Genomic DNA, 20697 nt, shown 5'->3' with positions numbered 1-20697 from the left:
ATACCGCCCGATATGTGCCGAAAAGTCATCGAAAATTACCTGTTCCGGATCAAGGTGTGCGAGGAAGCCCTAGGTGGACATTTGAATGATGTTGTATTTCACACATAATGGCATAAACCAATCTTTAATTTGAAATAAAAGTTTAATCGAAATTCGAATTCAAAGTGTGTTTTATTTCAATTTACTTTCGGAATTTAAAGTTGGAAAACCCTGTATATCTAGAATAAATTACTAATAACTTATTATATAATTGCAATAACTCTACAATAATAACTATATACTGATAACATTTATTTTCATGGTAATATTTCTAAAAGTAGTGTGAAAGCGGGCAGTTGTAATCGCAGCCTCGACCACATTGATTTCATACACTACTTCCAACGGATTGAGGGCTTGGTCACGATTCTGTTCTGTGTATGAAGTAAAATGTACGAAGCTTTAGTAGGGATGTTCATTGCATCTGACATTGATTTTACAAGATTTTGGTAATATAAACATTTTGTACTTTTTAAAACGTATAAAATGCGAAAACCACTATTTTATTTATCACTACAAATTAAGTCTTAATTCGGTGTAACAAACATCGGTTTTATGATGGTTTTATACACTATCGTTAAATCGATCTATACGAAACCATATATGCATATCAGGCTGATACAGTTTGTGAGTCGCATAAACATATTAGTTAAATCAATGCAGTACTGCGAAAAATTATATTACATGCTGTGGGAAACCGTTCTACAGTGAATTATATTAGATTGTAATTGAGGCCATATTACATCGTATTAGGAATTTTGCATATCAAGATCCGCGATGTCGTATGTACAGTCTCGACGTCCTTGGTTTGTTTTTATCCTCAAGGGCCAATCGCTTCCTAAGTGTCTGACATCACGCTGAATCCATCATCATTATCACTATCACTATCCACCACTATTCTAATGCTTATCGCACAAAGAAAAAATGCCTCATCATACGCGGGTTGCTATACCCGGCATACACTGTGCCGTGCGTTAAAATGCTTTATCGAAAAAAGGGGTGGTCACTTCGAAAATGTTCCAAAATTAGCTTTATTTTCGTTTTTTTTTTAAAATTCGGTTCACTTTTGTAGAAGTTATTAAAATTTGTTGCGTGAGCGTTCAATCTGAAAACCCTGTAAATTGAATTTTATGATGTGAAGAAAAATCGGAAAGCAAGCGATCTTCGCTTTTGTTGTGGAGACGTTTCTCGGAGTTCTAAAATTTCTCATGGATCTTTCGTCGTTGGCTATAAAAATCTCCCAAAAACTAAAGGGTAGCGACATTAGTGTCCACGAAATATGCTGTAAGTTAGCTGTATAAGTAGAGTGTTTTTTTCTCGGTTTCCTTCTTAGGTTTCTCAGGGATCCTTCGTCTTTGGTGTATGTTCCTGAGCGTCCGCGGGATAATCGGAGACCGCCCGAAACCGAGCGGCGACTGGCTTGCTAGATTGCCCATCCCACTTGATCGCTAAACTGACGATGCCCGTGTTGCCAGAACTGGGCATGCCAAACATCTTCCTTCTTTTCCGGAGAAAAAGGATTGAATAAAAAAGGACGAAAAATGCTGGATTTTGTTTCAGTGTATTTTCATTCATAGAAAACATTTGAACCACCTTCGGAATTTATGAGCTACTAGCTGACCCGGCAAACTTCGTCCCGCCCAAAATTTGGTTTGTGTTAACAATTTTCATGTTGATCGGTTCAGTAGTTTCCGAGTCCATAAGAATCAGACAGACAGACAGAAATCCATTTTTATATATATAGATTTGATGACGTTTAACTAACAAAATATCTAGTCAAGTTCTGTTCTCCATATGGTCGTCCCGATCCGCACTCCTATCATTATCATTTTTTATACGGTCGTCCTGAGCCGTACTTGTTCTGTGCGGTCGTCCCGATCCGCAAATAAATTTACTTCCATTTTTACACAGCACACAGGTCGTCTCGATCTGCAATCGGAACATACGCGATTTCTAAGATTTCGAATGGTTGAAAGTCCGCGTTCACAGAATTATTACATAGTAGGAAAAAATTCAACAGCACCACTCATTATCGTTTGGGTTTGACGTTTGTTTTGCGTGAGCACGTAGAATTTACCCGTGCATAAATATTTAAATTTCTCCCGTGTTTCATCAGTTTTTATATATTTATTTATATATTTAATTCTCATCTGGCTAGTTGCCTTAATGATATCACATGTACCGATAAGATGAGGAAAAGCCCTTTTGAGTTGTTGGATGTTTTACACAAAAGGGCATAAAAACCTCATATCTTTTCATAATTCCTACTACAAAATATTAACAATAACTAAGCACATAGTACAGAGAAAAAACATAAAAACAAACATTCTTATAAATCATAATAATAAAATTAGAGTCATGAATAATAAAATGTATACAGTGAAGCTGCTGATCGTGGTGGTTCTTCAGTATTCCAATGTTGGGTGTTATCCATTTAATAGGTTTCGATTGAATGCTGCAGCAGAGGAGTTAAAATCGAACATCTGATAGACTTCGTTGAATCTTGTCGCCATAAATCGAATGGGGTCGTATTGACCATATGCTGAACGACGACCGTCTAGTAACAGGAAGTCCCGCTGTCGAAGGGCTCTAATAGGTGCATATATATTTAGTTGTGTCAATATTTCCGCTGAGTCAATATCGCCCAAAAGTATTTTTGCGACAAACATAACTTGGGCAACATATCTCCTGCGTTCCAACGTGTCAAGCCCGAGGAGCCTACATCGCTCTTCATACGGTGGTAAATTCAACGGGTCTCGCCATGGAAGACTACGGAGCGCGTATCTAATGAATTTTTTTGTATTGATTCGATTCTTCTTATCCAGTTCAACTGATACGGGCACCACACGATTGCATTTGATTCCAGAATGGAGCGCACCAGTACACAGTAAAGTGACCGAAGACATTGTGGATCACGGAATTCGTTGGATACTTTAAATATAAATCCTAGTTGTCGGTTAGCCTTTGCAATTATGCTGTCATAATGGGGGCGAAAAGTCAACCCTGTGTCAAGGATGATTCCCAAGTCGCGTATTTGATCAACACGCACTAGAGGCTCGTTAGAAATATGGTAATTGTGGATGATTGGGTTCAATTTTCGATGAAACGATATTGCGTTGCATTTATGGATACTGATCGTCAATAAATTATTTGTGCACCACTCTTCGAATTCATTGATCCATTGTTGTAGAGTGTAGCAATCTTGGATGTGATTTATGGCTGTGTATATTTTGACATCATCCGCGTAGAAAAGGCGACATCCCGGTGGCAGTAGTTTTGATAACTCGTTGATGAAAATAGAAAATAGAAGAGGTCCTAGATTGCTCCCCTGCGGGACACCTGATATGTTGGTGAAAAATTCAGATGACTCTGATCCAATTCGCACACATAGTTTTCGATCCGTGAGATATGATTTAAACCATCTAATGAGGTCATTCGAAACTCCTAACTTGTCCAGTTTTATAAGCAGTATCTTATGATCGACTCTATCGAAAGCTGCTTTGAGATCAGTGTATATCACGTCAACTTGTGATCCGGCATCTAGATTGCGCAAGCAGAATGATGTAAACTGCACTAGATTTGTCGAGACAGATCGCTTGGGGTAAAAGCCGTGTTGATCAGCTGTTATGTAGTTTTTACAACTTACAAACAATACTTCATTGACGATAATCTCAAATACTTTGGAGCATGCACATAACGATGTAATACCTCGATAGTTTTCAATGTTTTGCTTATTTCCTTTTTTATAAACAGGGAACATAACCGACAATTTCCAATTGGAAGGAAATATACCTTCACGAAGGGACATATTGAAGAGTAGCGTTAAAGGACGAATCAGTGAGCTCAAGCAATGTTTTAAAACGCAGGCCGGAATCCCATCCGGACTAGTTGATGAGAATTTCATTTTAGAGATGGCGCGTTCAACCTGTTGTTGGTTGATAACAACATTTCTCAATTCAAATGCGTTGATAGTGGTGTTTCTACATGCAGCTGCGGCTTGTTCAGCGGAGGCGATAAAACTTTTCATCATCGTTAACAGTTTACTGTGATTGCTTGGTAAATGTTTCGCTGTTGATTATAAAATATAATCAAGTGTAATGTAATTTTCGTCCATAAAATTAAAAAATATTGTATCCGAAGTTTGAATTCAATCTGTCCGAAATTTGATTTAGTGTCCAAAGTTTGATTCTTATTCGCTTCATTTGAAAAGCATTTTTTTCGATGATTTTCTTATGTTTTCAATCAAATAGGTACCAAAGTAGAAGGCTTAAAAGCATATTGAACTAATTTACTAAAAATATCTACCAAATAATACCTGTGCATAAAGTTTAGATTTGTTTTCTGCATCATATGCCTTAAGCGTCCGAAATATGATTCGGAACAGTAACTAGTTATAGTCTCCATTCTGTTTTTTATGACGTAAGGTCTTTTGCCATCTCCCATCTTGTCAAGTCAGACACGTCATTTGTCCCTTATGAAATTTTGTTTAATTGAGGTAGAACTTTCTAATTCATCATTCTATGGCTCGAAGGTAATGGAAAACTTAGAATGGCCAATTGGAATGTTTTCATCGTATCGCTCGTATTCAAACAAACATATTTCATGTTGTCCGCATATTTTTACGGATTTTGTAAAAAATACTACTATTTTACACTTTCGCCACAAGATGAACGAATTTCCACTCATTTCAAAGATAAAATATAAAGAATTAGTTTTCTACTTTTCTGTCACCATTTATCACAACTGTGCACCACTCAAAATACAGATAAAATTACAGTAATCTTACAAACACATTGGTTTTCAAAAAGGGCTATGAAGGGGGGGTATGTAAAATTTCATATGCTAGAACAAAATGGGTTAAATACCACCTTGAACCGTCTTGTTTAGACTGATTGAGTACCGGTTTTTCACACTGAGGTACTCTAGTTTGAGTTCTTTTTTAGCATCAAATGTAACCATTGAAAATTCCCGCGAATTATAAATCGACGCCAAAGAAAGCTTCTACGACCAACAAATCATATTCACTTGAGTTGTATTCGCGAGCAAGGAAAGTTTATGATAAATATTCGCCCGCTGACTGGAGTATTTCAAAACCACACCCACACTGGAACTTATATTCGTTTTCCAAACATGTTGATTCATCCGGTATACTCACGCATCCGCTTCTTCCGACCCCTGAAAGGACTGATGACTGGAACGATGATTGTACCTAAATTTACCAACCGCGGGCGGGCAAAAAAAAATCCCACCTATGCATATCCCTTTCATTTACTCATACACCCAGAACCTTGCCTGCGCGAAACATTTGAACAACAAAAAACTTCCGATTGAAAAACTACTTTATGCTCTCTGCTCGCAAAGTGCTTCCGGCGAGAAAACACAATTCTTGGTTGTGTTGGCAAACTTTTGCTGCCGGAAAAATAACGGTGGAAATTGAATCGTTCTGACTGCCGGAAAAGTTCCATACGCTCTCTCTCCCCGCCCTCAGCACCGTTATTTATGATCGGTCTTCGTGGCGGAATAGAATGGATGGGATTATAATTCCATCGGAATGGAGCTGGCAGACGGTATTAAAACTACCAGTTGAACTATGACGGAGCCGTTTTTGGGGTGTTTAGTTGGGGCACTGTTCGGGCACCGGCTGATTTATTGCCGATTCTAAAGGCTAAAATGTGGAAATCGAGATGTTTTTTTTCACAGCCGCACAGAGCACATTGCAAATTTGTTCATTCCCATAGGTCAAGAGTGCATGGTAATGCACTCTGGGCTTTCGATGCATTTTCCCGACTAAGAGAACTCAGTCCGTATTAATTTATTCCGATTGTACATTACATAAGGATGCATCTAGCGAGCCGGTGAGTCCCATTATCGCCCACCCGCAAATAATAACAAACGAACGGTTTAAGGGAAGGGAAAGGAACGGGCAGAGTACGTACCTATCTATACTAATTGCACATAAGCTAAGGATTGACGCCGTACACAGTAGAACATCTAATGAGATCCATATATCACACAGTATCCATCCGAGCGGCCACGTTCCTGGAAAAGAAAGGGAAAAAGGAAATTAAAATGTACCACGTGATGCATAAGAGTGGACTGAGACCGTTAATTCTTATTGCAACTTTTAAACATCTCGCAACTTTTAATACTTGTTCGTGATACGGATCGTTCGTTGTAAAATCTATACTCCATCCCAACTAATGTCTCAATTGTTCCGACGTTAAGCTAGTAAAGTTTTATAACCCGTGGAAATAAGCCTCGGCTCAAGACGTGTATCGATGACTAGTGATGAAAAACAGACATGGTTGTTGTTGTATTCATTGTATCGAGACATACTATTGTAGCATACTAACTAACCTCAATTCCAATTAAACACAAAACATCCTGACCCTCATTCTTTCTCTTCCTCAATTCCGCATTCTTACTTATTTCCCATAACCACTTTTCCGCATACCATATCTAACAACATTTACATTCGTCAGCAACTTTTGATTTCCTTACGGAAATCCCCCAAACCAACTAATTTCATAACATCGGCTGAACGCTATTATGGCACGCCAAACTTCCCTGTATATGACCTCCAACAACTAACAACAATAACATACCGCCCCGCTCGATGCTTGTTGTAGACAACAATAATGATAATAAATAAACATGTAATATCATATGCGAACTTAGCTCGTGAGTTAGTTGGTAAGAGAAATACACTCTTGTGACAGACATCGACTAGTGCATGTCTTTTTAAATCCGAAATCCGAGCATGCCAAAGGGACAGGCATGTATCACTATAGCTTGTTGGAAAGGTATTTTTGCGCGCTATAATATAGTCATTGACAGTGTTTTGTTTGGTTAAGTCGTTCGTGAGTTATAGTGTCGCAAATATGGAGCAAAATAAAGAGAAAGTCCGACATATTTTACAGTACTACTATGACAAAGGCAAAAATGCATCTCAAACTGCCAATAAAATTTAAGCAGTTTATGGACCCGATACAGTTTCCATTTCCACCGCACAACGATGGTTTCAACGTTTTCGTTCTGGTGTAGAGGTGCGCCACACTCCGGAAGGACTGTCGTCGAAAATTGCGACAAAATCGCTGAATTAGCCGAGAAAGACCGGCATAGTAGCAGCCGTAGCATCGGCCAAGAGCTGGGGATAAGTCATCAAACCGTTATTAACCATTTGAAGAAGCTTGGATTCACAAAGAAGCTCGATGTATGGGTGCCACACACGTTGACGCAAAAAAACATCTTTGACCGTATCGACGCATGTGAATCGCTGCTGAATCGCAACAAAATCGACCCGTTTCTGAAGCGGATGGTGACTGGCGATGAAACGTGGGTCACTTACGACATCGTGAAGTGCAAACGGTCGTGGTCGATGCCCGCTGAAGCGGCTCAGATGGTGGCCAAGCCCTCATTAACGGCCAAGGAGGTTCTGCTGTGTGTTTGGTGGGATTGTCAAGGAATAATCTATTATGAGCTGCTTCCCTATGGCCAAACGCTCAATTCGGACCTGTACTGCGAACAACTGGACCGCTTGAAGGTAGCACTCATGAAGAAGAGGCCATCTTTGATAAACAGAGCCATCAGGACAACGCCAGGCCACACACTTCTTTGGTGACGCGCCAGAAGCTCCGGGAGCTCGGATGGGAGGTTCTTTTGCATCCGCCGTATAGTCCGGACCTTGCACCAAGTGACTACCACCTGTTTTTGTCCATGGCGAACGAGCTAGGTAGTCAGAAGTTATCCACAAAAGAGGCCTGTGAAAATTGGCTATCCGAGTTTTTTGCCAATAAGGAAGCGAGCTTCTATAACAGGGGTATTATGAAGTTGGCATCTCGTTGGGAACAAGTCATCGAACAAAACGGCGCATATTTGACTTAAAACAGATGATTGTAACTAATTTTATGAACAAATGAAAATTCAAAAAAAAATACCGCAGGACTTTTTTGACAGCCTAATATGTTCGAGGAAAAGTTTGCCGGGTAATGGTTTGCTCGTGCAAATTGAATGTATATTTCGCTGATGAATAAGTGGAAGGTCATCTGAACCATAAAGTTAAGGTTTGTACGAATAGTTGAACAGGAACTTACAGAATGATAAGCAGTTATCCTAGCATACTTGCAATTGTTAATCGGATTTGCAATATTAGAGGCCTGGGACAGTGCTTTTTGAATGGCGTTAACGTTCCCTGTGGAACTTTTGCCGTCTCAACGTATGCATCAACTAGCGTCATTTATAAATACTTAGTTGAGATTTCCTTAAGCCAAATAACACGCCTTGAATGTGTTCCGAGGGTCAAGCTCTAGAATACGCGTTCTTGACGAAACATTCCCCCGGCCAGAACGGGAACCGAACCCGAACTCCCGGCATGATAATGCGAGACGTTAACCACTCGGCTAAGTGGATAATTGAGACGCAAATATGCTTTTTTCGCACTGAGATGGACGATAATTTCGTCAAATATGCTTCCTTTCATACACCACATAAAAAAAAATCGCACAAAAAAACCGCACAAGAACAGAAAATCGCGTTCGTGAATTTTACAGACAACGTAATTAACATCGAAGTAAGCTTCCCTTGTTTTAGATATAAGTCTATTTTACTGAAATAAACAATTGGTTGTGTTGTATTACGTGAATTTTTGTTTTACTTTACATCATCTTGGTGTCTGAAATTTAACGTGGACAGGTTTTAGTTATGTTTTTATTCAACATTCAAAATAGTCACTATAAATAAAATATATAACTTCAGTGCCTATTATAGATTGAGAAATCCATGCTCGGTGTATGTTGCGGAAATGGATGCAATCTATCACGCTTTGGAGAAAATTAATCACTATTTAATTTTTTCAGATAGCCTCAGCTCAATAGAAGCTATCCGTTCGATAAAACCTATAAGAGCCTCATGTTATTTTCTTATGAGGATAAGACACCTCTTGGGTAGACTAGTAGAAAAATCTTATAGGATTTATTTTAGTTTTAGCTTGAGTCCAAGCCCATTGCTCCATTCCGGGTAACGAGAAAGCGGACTCGTTAGCTGAGCTCGGAACCTTAGAAGGCACCATTTTTTTTTGAGCCAAAGATAACAATAACATGATTTTTTTGTACTCCTCATAGTTGTGTACTCTCCAATTGGCAACACAATTGGAATGCAGATAATATGGGTCGCTGATTACATACAATTATTCCCAAGGTATCGACAAACGCATGGTTCAAAGGATTGAATGTAGGACGGGACTTCATTCGCGTGATGCCCCACCTCATGTCTAATCATTACTTGTTAGATGCACATCTGTATCGCATTGGGATCGTTGATAGTAATATTTGCGTGTGTGGTGATGGTTATCATGACATCGAGCATGTGGTCTGGTCTTGTATAAACTTTCATTCTGCCAGGGCTCATCTATCGGATTCACTCAGGGCACTAGGAAAGAAATCTGACTTACCGGTTAGAGACATCTTAGCTAGTCGCGACCTCAACCTTATGCTTCCTCTTTACCAATTTCTCAAAAGAAATTATATCTCAGTTTGATTCCTTCCCTTCTTATCAAAACAAACTACCCCACTCGCTCCATCCTAATCCTAAATCTTAATCCTGTCCAATTTTAGTTAGATTAGTTAGTGTTAGATTTAGTTATTATTAAATTGTTAGTCTTAAGTATATAGTAAATAAGTTATATTTTTAGGAGAAATTTGACTCTGTAAAGTTAGATCATAAGTAATTGAGTCTGATTAATAAACGTTTTTGGGAAAAAAATATATATGGCTGAACAACGTTTGCCGGGTCAGCAAGTTTGTTATGAAAATTTAAATAATTTCCTACATTTTATCCTTTGACCAATATTTTGTATCTATTGTAATTTTCGTGTAGGACATTTTTGTAAAAAATCAAGAATTTTTTTTCGCCCCTTTCCAAAAAGTAGTCTTATACTTTCATGGGCATTTCAAGTATACAAAGTTACTTAGAAGACCCATATGTTTACACTAACATCGATTCACTGATAACTGATAACTGCACCATGCAACGGCCAGTCGAGTTGGCATGAAATTCGTCAATGACCTCTTCAATAGACGTTTTTTGATGGTCTTGTACCAGCTAAAAATAGAAGATTGTTTTGCCCTTGCGAGCACAATACCAGAAAGAGCTAAGCATAAATATCTGAATTCCGTCAGACGAAATCATGTCATTTTTCTTGACCATAATAGCTTGATAGAGGAGTAAATATATTCCGAAAATACTGTTTCTGATTTCCCTTATTTCTGCCAACTGGAAACGGGATTAGGTTTCATTACGACAACAAAAACAGCTTTGTGGCTATGTTATCTCCCTCTTAGCATCGTTTTTTGCGTCTTCAAATACACAGTGGAATCGATTGTCACGTGGTAAAGCGAAAATGCATAATTTTCGATGTCAACGAAATTGGTTTGTTTTTTTTTGCATCTTTCGAATTTTTTGCTACACGGATTTAGTTATTTACTCGTATTCCACTATACATTTCGCCAAATGAAAATGTTGTCCTATTTCCGGTGCAAATGACCCGGAAATCATGTTGCGTATTTATGCCCGACCTCGAGCCTCTACCGTCTTTGTTTTTGTGGACTATGGATTGTTGGGCTTCGGGTCAGCGTCATAAATACAATTTCATGAAAGCCTGTTCCCGGGAAAATAGAAATCAATAGCAAGGATACCATTAACTGTTCTGGACGGATCAAATGTCTAAGTCAACATAGCGATGTTTGCGCAAACGTTTCCAAGTCCCAATATGGAAGGACAATCTGTGGATTATGCAAATTCCACATCATCAGAGACCGTCGGCGGTGGCAGAGCGGCATGCTCTGCGTATTTCTGTAAAATTGCTCAACCCACTAGAGACATGTTCCAAGGCCATAGCCTCGTCCATGGCTCAATAACCCAAATGGAACGAGATGATGCTTCCTCGCAAATCTCATGTGCCGGTGTCAATGAAATTGACTAAACGATACGTACGATAATTCTCGGATAACCAACAGCGTATTATCGTTAGCGTAGGATTGGATAAAGTTGAAGCCCGTATCGAAACTATGAAATCGTCGTCTGCTACGTTACCCTGCGAGTGGTTCCATCGCCTCGAAATTTATTTTATGACAGTTACGTTCCAACCAAACGTACTAGCGAACCATCACCGTCGGGTAGAAACTGATTCTTTCATGCGGAGGACATCCAATCCGAATGACAACGAATGCTTGGCTCGCCCTGGGGTTCCATACTTTCCGGGAATCATTTCAACAAAGCAAACCGAATGAGACCGTTGGGACCGATGCCGTGATGGCTGCTGGGGCGAGGGCAAAGGTAAGTATGAATTTGATCTATCTATTATCCTCTAGCTTGACGCATCGGTCATTCATATCACGAAGCTACCCATCCGGATTGGACCACATATGTTACCGATTATTTTCTGATGGAACTGATGGAATTTATGATGCTGGTAGTGAGCATTCACAACAGCATTTCATCGAGCGAAAAGTACCTTTCGGCACGATAATCCTCCGGTCTGGATGAAATCAGCTGCCCGTTAATAGCCGAAATCGTCCGCAAGCTGTCGAAGTAATCAACATTCGAGCCAGATTGACTGCATACACGAGAACTTTCTTCATTTCGGTGGAAGTATTTCTTTACGCCCAACATAAAATGCACTAACGACAGTATAAATCATCCGGGGGAGGTGCAAAAGGGTTGCTGTCGGACGATTTATTCCCGTGTGCCAGGTCGCATTTTACGTACGACACAGTTACCGTAGAAAGGATTTCTTTAAGAAACAGGAAAATTGCATTTCAGAACAGAAGAGAATCCACATCTGGTACACTTGTGATTCGTTCCGGGTTTTACTTTATTGAGTTTACTCGAGAAAGAAAATGGAGAATGGTAAAAGGCTATTCTTTGATCCGTAGGCACAATGTACGAAATTTGAACAATCAATACTTTTGACATAGAACTACGTCTTTCAGGAAAGGTGCCAAATAACTGTGTTAATAACTATTTTCACAGTGAACGGATTCTGATGATTTTCATACCAATCGAATTGGAAATTCCCTAATTCCTAAACGGTTTAAATTAATAAAACTGGAAGCATTCCCATTTTCTCATACATTTATTCTGCCGATTTATGTGCTCACCACACCCGTTTTTAACTTATTTGGTGTAAATAAGCCATCCACTATTCGAACCCACATCACTTCTTGTTTGGTGTCGTGCACAAATTACGTTACGCTGAAAATCCGGATTTTGTACAACCTCTCCCTCCACCCCCCTCCATTCGTAACGCAATTTCCTATCTCTCATACACAGTAAGTAACGCAACCTCGACCCCCCTCTCTCCTCCTGCTCGCGTTACGTAATTTGTGCACGACGCCTTGGGTGGTCATCGGAGAAACATCGTTGCTGGCGAGCATCGAGCGAGCATGGATTCTTTCCATGTCGGGAAAGACAAGGGGTGGATGAGTGTGGAATAGAGTATCTGAGTGGGAAGGAGAAAGTCTGGTGCGAGTTGGCAGCGAAGTTCAATCGTAAAGTGAGGACGGAACCAAATAACCGAAAAGCGTTGATACCTTTCGACGATTCTCTTCATTGTTAAAATTTCACATGAAAATGTTTACTACTGAAGTAGTAAAAAAAAGCTGAATAACTAAAAAAGTAAAAAATTTCGATGCATTCTGAAATAATATCCAAAGCGAAAAACAAGCGGATTGAACAATAGAATTCCGTGGTCCTAGGTCGAAAATGCGGTCGTGTCCTAGATACAACCCCTAGCAATTTTTTTTGTGTCTTCAGTGTATGTTGTTTCACTCGCTTCATAAACTAATCATATCATTTTGTACTTTGAAGGGAGAAGGAGAACAGTTACTCTCGCATTGACGGTATTCGTTTCGTGCCATTGTGGAGCGAAAATGGATTGTCAGATCAGCCATTCCATGTCAAACCGATAGAGAGGTTCTCAGATTTTCGTGAAAAGAGGTACCGTTCTGAATCATATTTCGGACGCCTAAGGCATATGATGCAGAAAACAGATCTTAGCTTTATGCACAGTTATTATTTGGTTGATATTTTCAATAAGTTAGTTCAATATGCTTTTAAGCTTTCTACTTTGGTACCTATTTATTTGAAAACATAAAAAAATCATCGAATAAAATGCTTTTCAAATGAAGCGAATAAGAATCAAACTTCGGACACTAAATCAAATTTCAGACAGATTGAATTCAAATTTCGGACACTTTATTCTGTAATTTTTTGGACGAAAATTCCATTACACTTGATTATATTTTATAATCAACTGCGAAACACTTACCAAGCAATCACAGTAACCTGATAACGATGATGAGAACTGATGAAAAACGGCAGGAATTTAAATATTGATGAACGGGTAAATTCTACGTGCTCACGCTAAGCAAACCTCAAATACAAACGATAATGAGTAGTGTTGTCTAGTTTTTGCCGATTATGTTATAATCCAAATGTAGTTTTCATATGAAATGATAGTGAAACCAAGAGATTACTCTGAAGAAGCAATTGTGATATTATTTAGATAAGTTATATCATCAGTGCATTAAGCATTTGAAGATATTAGATCAAAGTGTCCGAAATATGATGCTGTCCGAAATATGATACAGAACGGTAGTTATGTTCCTTATCGCAATATATTGGACTCGTATTTTTTTTGATCTTCCATTAGGCAGCCCATTTCCATTTGAGGGTGGTCCGAAAAATCAACCTTTAAAACAACCTTCTTTTCCAAAAATTATTTTTTTTCGGAAATTCATAACTTTTGAAGTACAGGACCGATTCAGATGATCAACATTTTAAACAACAAACAAATTAAAGCTAATTAGCCACTCTTTTGGACAACTTGAATTTTGCTTGTGATTATTAATTATACACTGAATTCTTTTTTACGCGACTGATGCGTGCGTGAAAAAAAATCGCCTAATTGGAAATGGGAAAGGAGTGTCGACCACACAAAAAAGTTAATCGATCCCTACAACCTCTATATGCCAAGTTTGATTCCATTTGCTTGATTAGTTCTGGAGTTATTCAGCACCATCACCCCCACCCTCTTTAGAGAGGGGGAGGAATGCCAAACCATCACAGATACATTTATCGCCCCCTAAAACCTCCATATGCCAAATTTGATTTCATTTGTTTAATTAGTTCTTGAGTTATGCATAATTTTTTGCATCATTTGTATCGCAGCCACCCATTAGAGAGGGGGAAGAGTATCTATTCACTATAGAAACGTTTCATGCCTCCTAAAACCCTCACATGCTAAATTTGGTCCCATTTGCTTGATTAGTTTTCGAGTTATGCAGAAATTTGTGTTTCATTTGTATGGCAGCCCCCCTTAGAGAAGGAGGAAGGGTCTCAAACTATCATAAGAACCTTCCCCGGCCGCAAAGACCCCTACATACAAATTTTCACGACGATCGACAACAGTGAAAAGATCCATGCAGAATTCGAAATGGTCTCAATGCAATTTTTCTGGTCTGGAATCTGGTCAAGACACCTGGTATCGATCCCAGAACACCGCTACTGTTTGTAATATTATCGTGAATTACTTTACATAAATATAAGCATGTTTTTTTCGATGAAACACGCACTGGACGTAACCCGTTCGTTTCGGATTGAGCTCGGGACGCGACCAAATTTCTCGCTCGCTGATGTATCTGGTGTTGCAATCATTACATCGAACTGACCATTAGTGATCCCCGATTTTTGAAATTAATCGTTCATCAACCAATCCGATAATTTTCAGCAGTTTGTTATTCGCTACGATTAATACGATTAATATTCAATTAATCGATTAATCGTCACACTTAGAGAAATTATTAGTTAGACTAATATTTCTCATTTGCTAGAAAGCCATCTGGAATCATAAAAGTGTTCATTCCGCCTGAAAATCAATTAAGGGGCTGTCCACATACCACGTGGACAGAAAAAGCACGATTTTGGACTTCCCCCTCCCCCTCCGTGGGCAAGCGTGGACATTTTCGTACCCCTCCCCCTCTTGTCCACGTGGACATTTTTCCTATTTTTATTTGAATAATTGAGGAATTAACTGAATTGCGCATAAATTAAATTTTAAGTTTATTTTGTTTCAAATTTTACTAGCTGTACCATACCACACTTTGCTGTGGCACATTGAGGCTTTATTGCAGAGAAATGATTAGCAAAACAAAACATATGTTTCATATGAGTTTAATTTTGAAACACTTGTAATACTTTGTTTTTCTATTATCTGCGAAGATATAAGGACTATCTGGTTTTCCAACACGGAAACGCGTAATATACAGTTGAACAATTCGCATCCGAATATAAAACACATAATTCCAAAGATACATATACAATATTAGAAAATTAATTTACGTTCACAGCTTCGTTTCAGTGTGTTTCTTCTATCTGGAAATCTTAAATCTTCCTGAGGTATTGACAGCAGCAACAACAATTCTTGAAGTGGATTGTATATTGTATATGAGCTTCATCGATGCCGAATTTTTCGAGTTTTTGAAGCGCACCAAAACGAACAGAACATTGTATATGCATTTATCAATTAAAAAGAATTTCAGGAAAAGAAAAAATGAAGTAGGAAGCATGTACTGATAGCTTCGATAAAATTGATAACATGAAAATAAAAAATAGAGCATTTTCAAGCTACAAATTTCTAGTTTAGGAATATCGTACTCATTGATTTTTTGCTAATCTTACCCGAAAAATTATTTGTATTGCTCTTTAGTTTCTCCTATTTATGTTGTTTTGATTTTCTTCCGCTTAAATCCTTATCAAAACATCACCTATGACATTCCAACAGTTTACTAGAGAGTAATTCAACGCCAAATTAATCGGCCACTGCCCCTCCCCACCCATTATTTTCAATTTGCTCAATTTTTCAAAAAAAAAAAAATACAGCTCTGCCCGATTGAAATTTTTGAGAGATCAAGTAACTTTCTATTAAAGTTTAAAGAAACTTTCTCATAAGTTGAATAAAATATTATCATATACAGGTTGTTAGGTAGTCGATCCGAAATATTTCAGATGATAGAGGGTCATGTTTGATGATACAAATCTTTCACGCTTATGGTCAAATCCTAACTACGAAAGAATTATTGAACATCCTTTTTTTGCCTTAAACTGATTTCTTCTTCTTTCTTTGTTTTTAAGAGGCTTTAAACTTTGCAGTTCATTCGCCTCTAACTTAAACTGATTTTAATTCAAAAAGCTGCTCAGCACGATTCAATTGCTTCCATTTGAGGAAATTTTGCATAAAATTTTGTTGCGAAACATTTAAATTAGGGGAAGATAACAAGAAGGAAACAGTGTGGCATCAAGGAATTGTAGAGTGGTGCGAGAGCTTCAATTTGGTTTATAAAAACGATTCAGTTTATCATAAATTTTTGGAAAATTAATAAAAACACATAAAAGACACATTTTAAAGTTCTTCCTTACTTCTTAAGGTTTCTTGGTTACAAAAAATCCATTTCTTGATAAATATGGAGAGTTTTGAAATTCTTGAACATGTATTGTTTAATTTAATTTTGAATGCATAGATGATTGTATTTAAACAAAATAATCTTCCTGTCCACGTGGACTCAGTGTATACCCCCTCTCCCTCTCCGTGGACAAGCGTGGACATTTTCTTACCCCCTACCCCCACTAAAGTTGTCCACATGGTATGTGGATAGCCCCTTATCATCTCAATACAGTCAACGTGAAGTGAACTTCGTTAACGAGTTTAGGGGAGCGTCAAAGATAATGATTGATTTTCACGATAAAACTGGATCGATTAATCGACGTAAATTATTCGTTCGCTTCGATTATTGGTTGCGCAGTATTCGTTCGATTAATAATCGATTTCTGTAGGAAGTATTCGATTAATCGATTAATCGAACGATTATCGGGGATCACTAAACGCCATTGCATTAAGGTTGTGAACTACACAATTGTGTGGGGAATCAGTAAGCTAGGCTATCACCGGCTAACCAAGAAAATAATTGTTCTGGAATTTTGTGTGTGATTTGGTATCGTATGACGATAGTTAAACTCTTTCCACCAAGGATGATATCTAAGCTAATCTAGACCAACAATATTAACAGAAAGGGCTTCTTTTGAGAAGAGCACAAAACGGAGATAATTGTGTGTATATTTAGTTGCTACAAGCCTAAGATGAGATCAAACAGTAGGGTGTCTTTTACGGACCAAATTTCTGTCAGTCGCTCATTGGCTGATTCCGATAAATTTTGTAAACAGAGTTGATTTTGTCAGTGTTGCCAGTAAAAATAAATAGCGTTAGATTTGTATTGAATTTAGAAATAGTGAATTTAATGATGTCGATGTTGCTTCACTGTCCATCAATTTCTAGTGAAATTTAGTTATTTGACCTTATATTTGCGACAATTCAACAGTTTGGACGACTGTTCACATATTCTAGGGGAGGTGAACAGATATTTTGTTCAATTTCAGTGATTATTTCGCATATTTCGCATTTTGTTGTTTGGGGGGTAAAGTGGTCAGTGGAGGATAACTATCGGCAATGTTCTGTTTTCAAAAGCTGATATACCTTACCACCTTCTACTCCTAAAGAGGTCCCTTTTGTGGTTTTGACCCAGGAAAAATATGCCAACCCAACCAAAACCAAGCCTCATTTTGAAAAACGTTATGTATTTCCTATTACGATTTTGTACGTATGAGAAAAGTTCAATTACAATTCTAGGTGAATAGGCCTAGCTCATTTCACATATGTACCTACTATTTCAATGATGATTTAAACAATTTTGGCCAAGAAAACACGCATAAATCTATCTCTTCTAGCGTTATATGTGACCCCACAGGTGACCACTTTACCTCCTCACTAAAAAAATGTTCGATTTTTCAACCTCATTTCTAAAAATGAAAAGTGTACTATTTTCAATTTTCATAATAAAAACCACTCACTATCTTGAACTACAATAAGTTGAGCTACAATATTCTTCGAAGAACGGGAGTTCTTTAGAGTGACCACATTCCCCCCAGTTCCCCTATAGATATTTGTGTGCGTACGTGCGTGCTTCATAAAGTGCGATACACATACAGCTTGGTGTATGGGAATGGGAAATACTTGCGCTAGGGTATGAGTATTGAACCTCTGCTGAAGCAAATATTCTGTCTTTCTCATTACTCCAAGCAGTTAACATCACTTCCGTCGTCACAAGGGCTCCATTGGTGCCTTTGACATTGCATCAATGCGTTGAACTAACGTTATGGCGAAGGACGCGTTAAGATTGTGCGCCACATAATTATTTGTGGAATGCCAAACTAGACCATCGTGAACGTCGTGCTGAAATATTATGAGCAGTCTTCCATGTTTCACAAGAAACACTGCGTTCGGAATAAACATGTCCACGCTGCTGTTCACAGTTTTGCGTTTGAGTACAAACATGATTTTTTCGTACCTATGTTAGAAAATGTGACATGTTTGTATTCGTGGTATGTTTGGACATACGATGTTTAATCCCAATGTTTCACATGATGTACAGTTTCTCTTGCATTTTCACCTCAAGCACCGGCAGTGCGTAGAGTAGAAGAAGCGAATCGGACACCACACCACCATCACTCAACGCGTGGTGTGTTGGTATGTTGACATGGAAAAAATGCTTTCCTTTCATGACAATGGATGCTTCGTCTAAAATATTGGGCAAATAAAATAAACCTCTTTTTCTGTTCTGAACAAAATGAACATCGATTGATTTGAGAGTTTTTCACATTTGATATCATTATTTAGTGCACGCATCAATTTATATATTGAATTCGTGAAACATTCGCTATTATTAGCTATTTGAACAAGTACTAAAATTGAATTATTCAGCAGTGACATGTTAGGCGTGACGCTAACCACTCGACCACGGGAGCAACAATTTTGACTGGATCTTTGAATACAAATGGCCAATACTGTTTGTTCGCGACGATCGCGACCCGAGCTATAAAACGAGCGGAGAAGAGAAGAAAAGATGATGCAATCGCATGCACACATAGCATATGTAGTGCAGTGCAAGTGTAGCTTTTAGTTTTCTCCTTCATTCAGTTTGTGATAACATCGAGAAATTAATGGTGTGTTTTAGCCGCTGAAATTTCTCTGCTGGTTCTGCTGTGTGCCGCTGAAGGTTGCATCTAAAACTAATTTTTGGGTATTTATTTTTTTGGTCAGCATTTGTACGACGTCGCCCGCTATGCAGTCGGCTCCCCAGACTTTAATTGCCAACATGCACGCAAAAAAATAGAAAGCTTCTTTCTATTCAGAGAGTGTTTTCTTTGAACGAAACCAATGATTATTTAATCAGACTTGCAAAATGTGCATGAACGATCTATAAACTTTTAGTTAGTCGCGGCAATACATACACACGCTCTTTACAGATACACGGACCGAAGGTTGTGCAGTCCACTGATGATTCAACAAGAGCCAAAGGTTGTACCGCTCATGACAACTCTACACGAGCAGATGAGTGCGCCGGCTAGTGATCATTCTATCCTGGATTCCTCGAGTCGAAAAAGACGCACCACGCTAGATACGGGGTGCAGACTAGGGGGTCGTTGCTGATTAACGGTCAGCTGCATCCCAATAGGAAGTATCCCATGTCGGGCACACGTATAGATCACTGAAGACTGCAATATCCCAATTATGAGAACACTTGTAATACTAACCTCGAGTCAACCGCGAGTAATCGGTTACATATTACTAACATAGTTGTAAGCAAACATTGTCAAAATATTGAACTCCCGGCCCCGTTAGGCTGACGCCATTTGAGCCTTAATAAAAATATATATTTTGGTGCATGAACTCATAGCCTCTTAGTTCGTGCAATTTTTGAAATGCGCACTAAATTTCAAGTTCGTTTCTGTAAAAAAGTATTCTACGAAGAAATGTTTTGGGATGAATAATTTCTTTCCGTGTATGAAAAGAAACGAAACGAAAGCAATGAATACTGCGACATCGGGTGATATGTTTGTACATGATGTTCTTGAATTATAAACATCGTGTTTGTTTTCAAATGTTTATGTTTGTGTATCATTGTTCGTGTTTGGGATAGACATTCAACACTAGCGAAAATCATGTTCGAATTCAAACAAGAACATGTAATTTTCACATCGCGTGGACATGTGTAAGTGTTTTTCGGACGACTGGTTATGACCAGTGTTGCTACACGTACAAATTTATCTAAAATGGTACAGATTTTTTCGTTATTACGTTATTCTGCATTTATTTTGTGACCAAAGCAGGTAATTATGATCGATGAAAACGTATGGAAAAGGAATACCTAGTGAAGATTGATGTTATTGTTTGTTTATATGAAGCTATTTTCGGTTACTAGGAGGCCACTTTTTGAGCTCCTTCGGGAGAAAGTGAATCTCACCAGGGCTGCGAAGAAAGAATAACTGATTGAAGTATATGTTGACTAAGCATCGATTGCTAAAAATCATCATGATGATGTCTTTCCTTCTCATCACACAATTCATGAGGCCAAGGAAAAAGCGTATCCGTAAAGCAACAAAATCTTTTAGATTTGAATGCATTCCGAATTGTTGAAGCCTTGAACAACAACGGATTACTAAATAATTTGACTGAGTAATTATATAATTTGTAAAAGTTAATTTGTGGTTTTC

General features: G+C 38.3%; 1 protein-coding gene across 2 annotated transcripts in view; it reads right to left on the bottom strand.

The window, feature by feature from the left end:
• The window catches only part of LOC129763265 (5-hydroxytryptamine receptor 1A-alpha), a 271724-nt gene that overhangs the window by 117951 nt on the left and 133076 nt on the right, over window positions 1–20697 (bottom strand). For both annotated transcript variants that reach the window (XM_055762163.1, XM_055762164.1), the window contains exon 3: window positions 5973–6075. In XM_055762163.1, the coding sequence (XP_055618138.1) occupies window positions 5973–6075 (103 nt within the window). The remainder of the gene's footprint in view (window positions 1–5972; window positions 6076–20697) is intronic.

Source organism: Toxorhynchites rutilus, chromosome 1 (assembly GCF_029784135.1).
Source record: "Toxorhynchites rutilus septentrionalis strain SRP chromosome 1, ASM2978413v1, whole genome shotgun sequence".
Lineage (NCBI taxonomy): Eukaryota > Metazoa > Arthropoda > Insecta > Diptera > Culicidae > Toxorhynchites > Toxorhynchites rutilus.
Note: the sequence above shows the minus strand (reverse complement) of the source record. Positions and strands in the feature narration are given on the sequence as shown.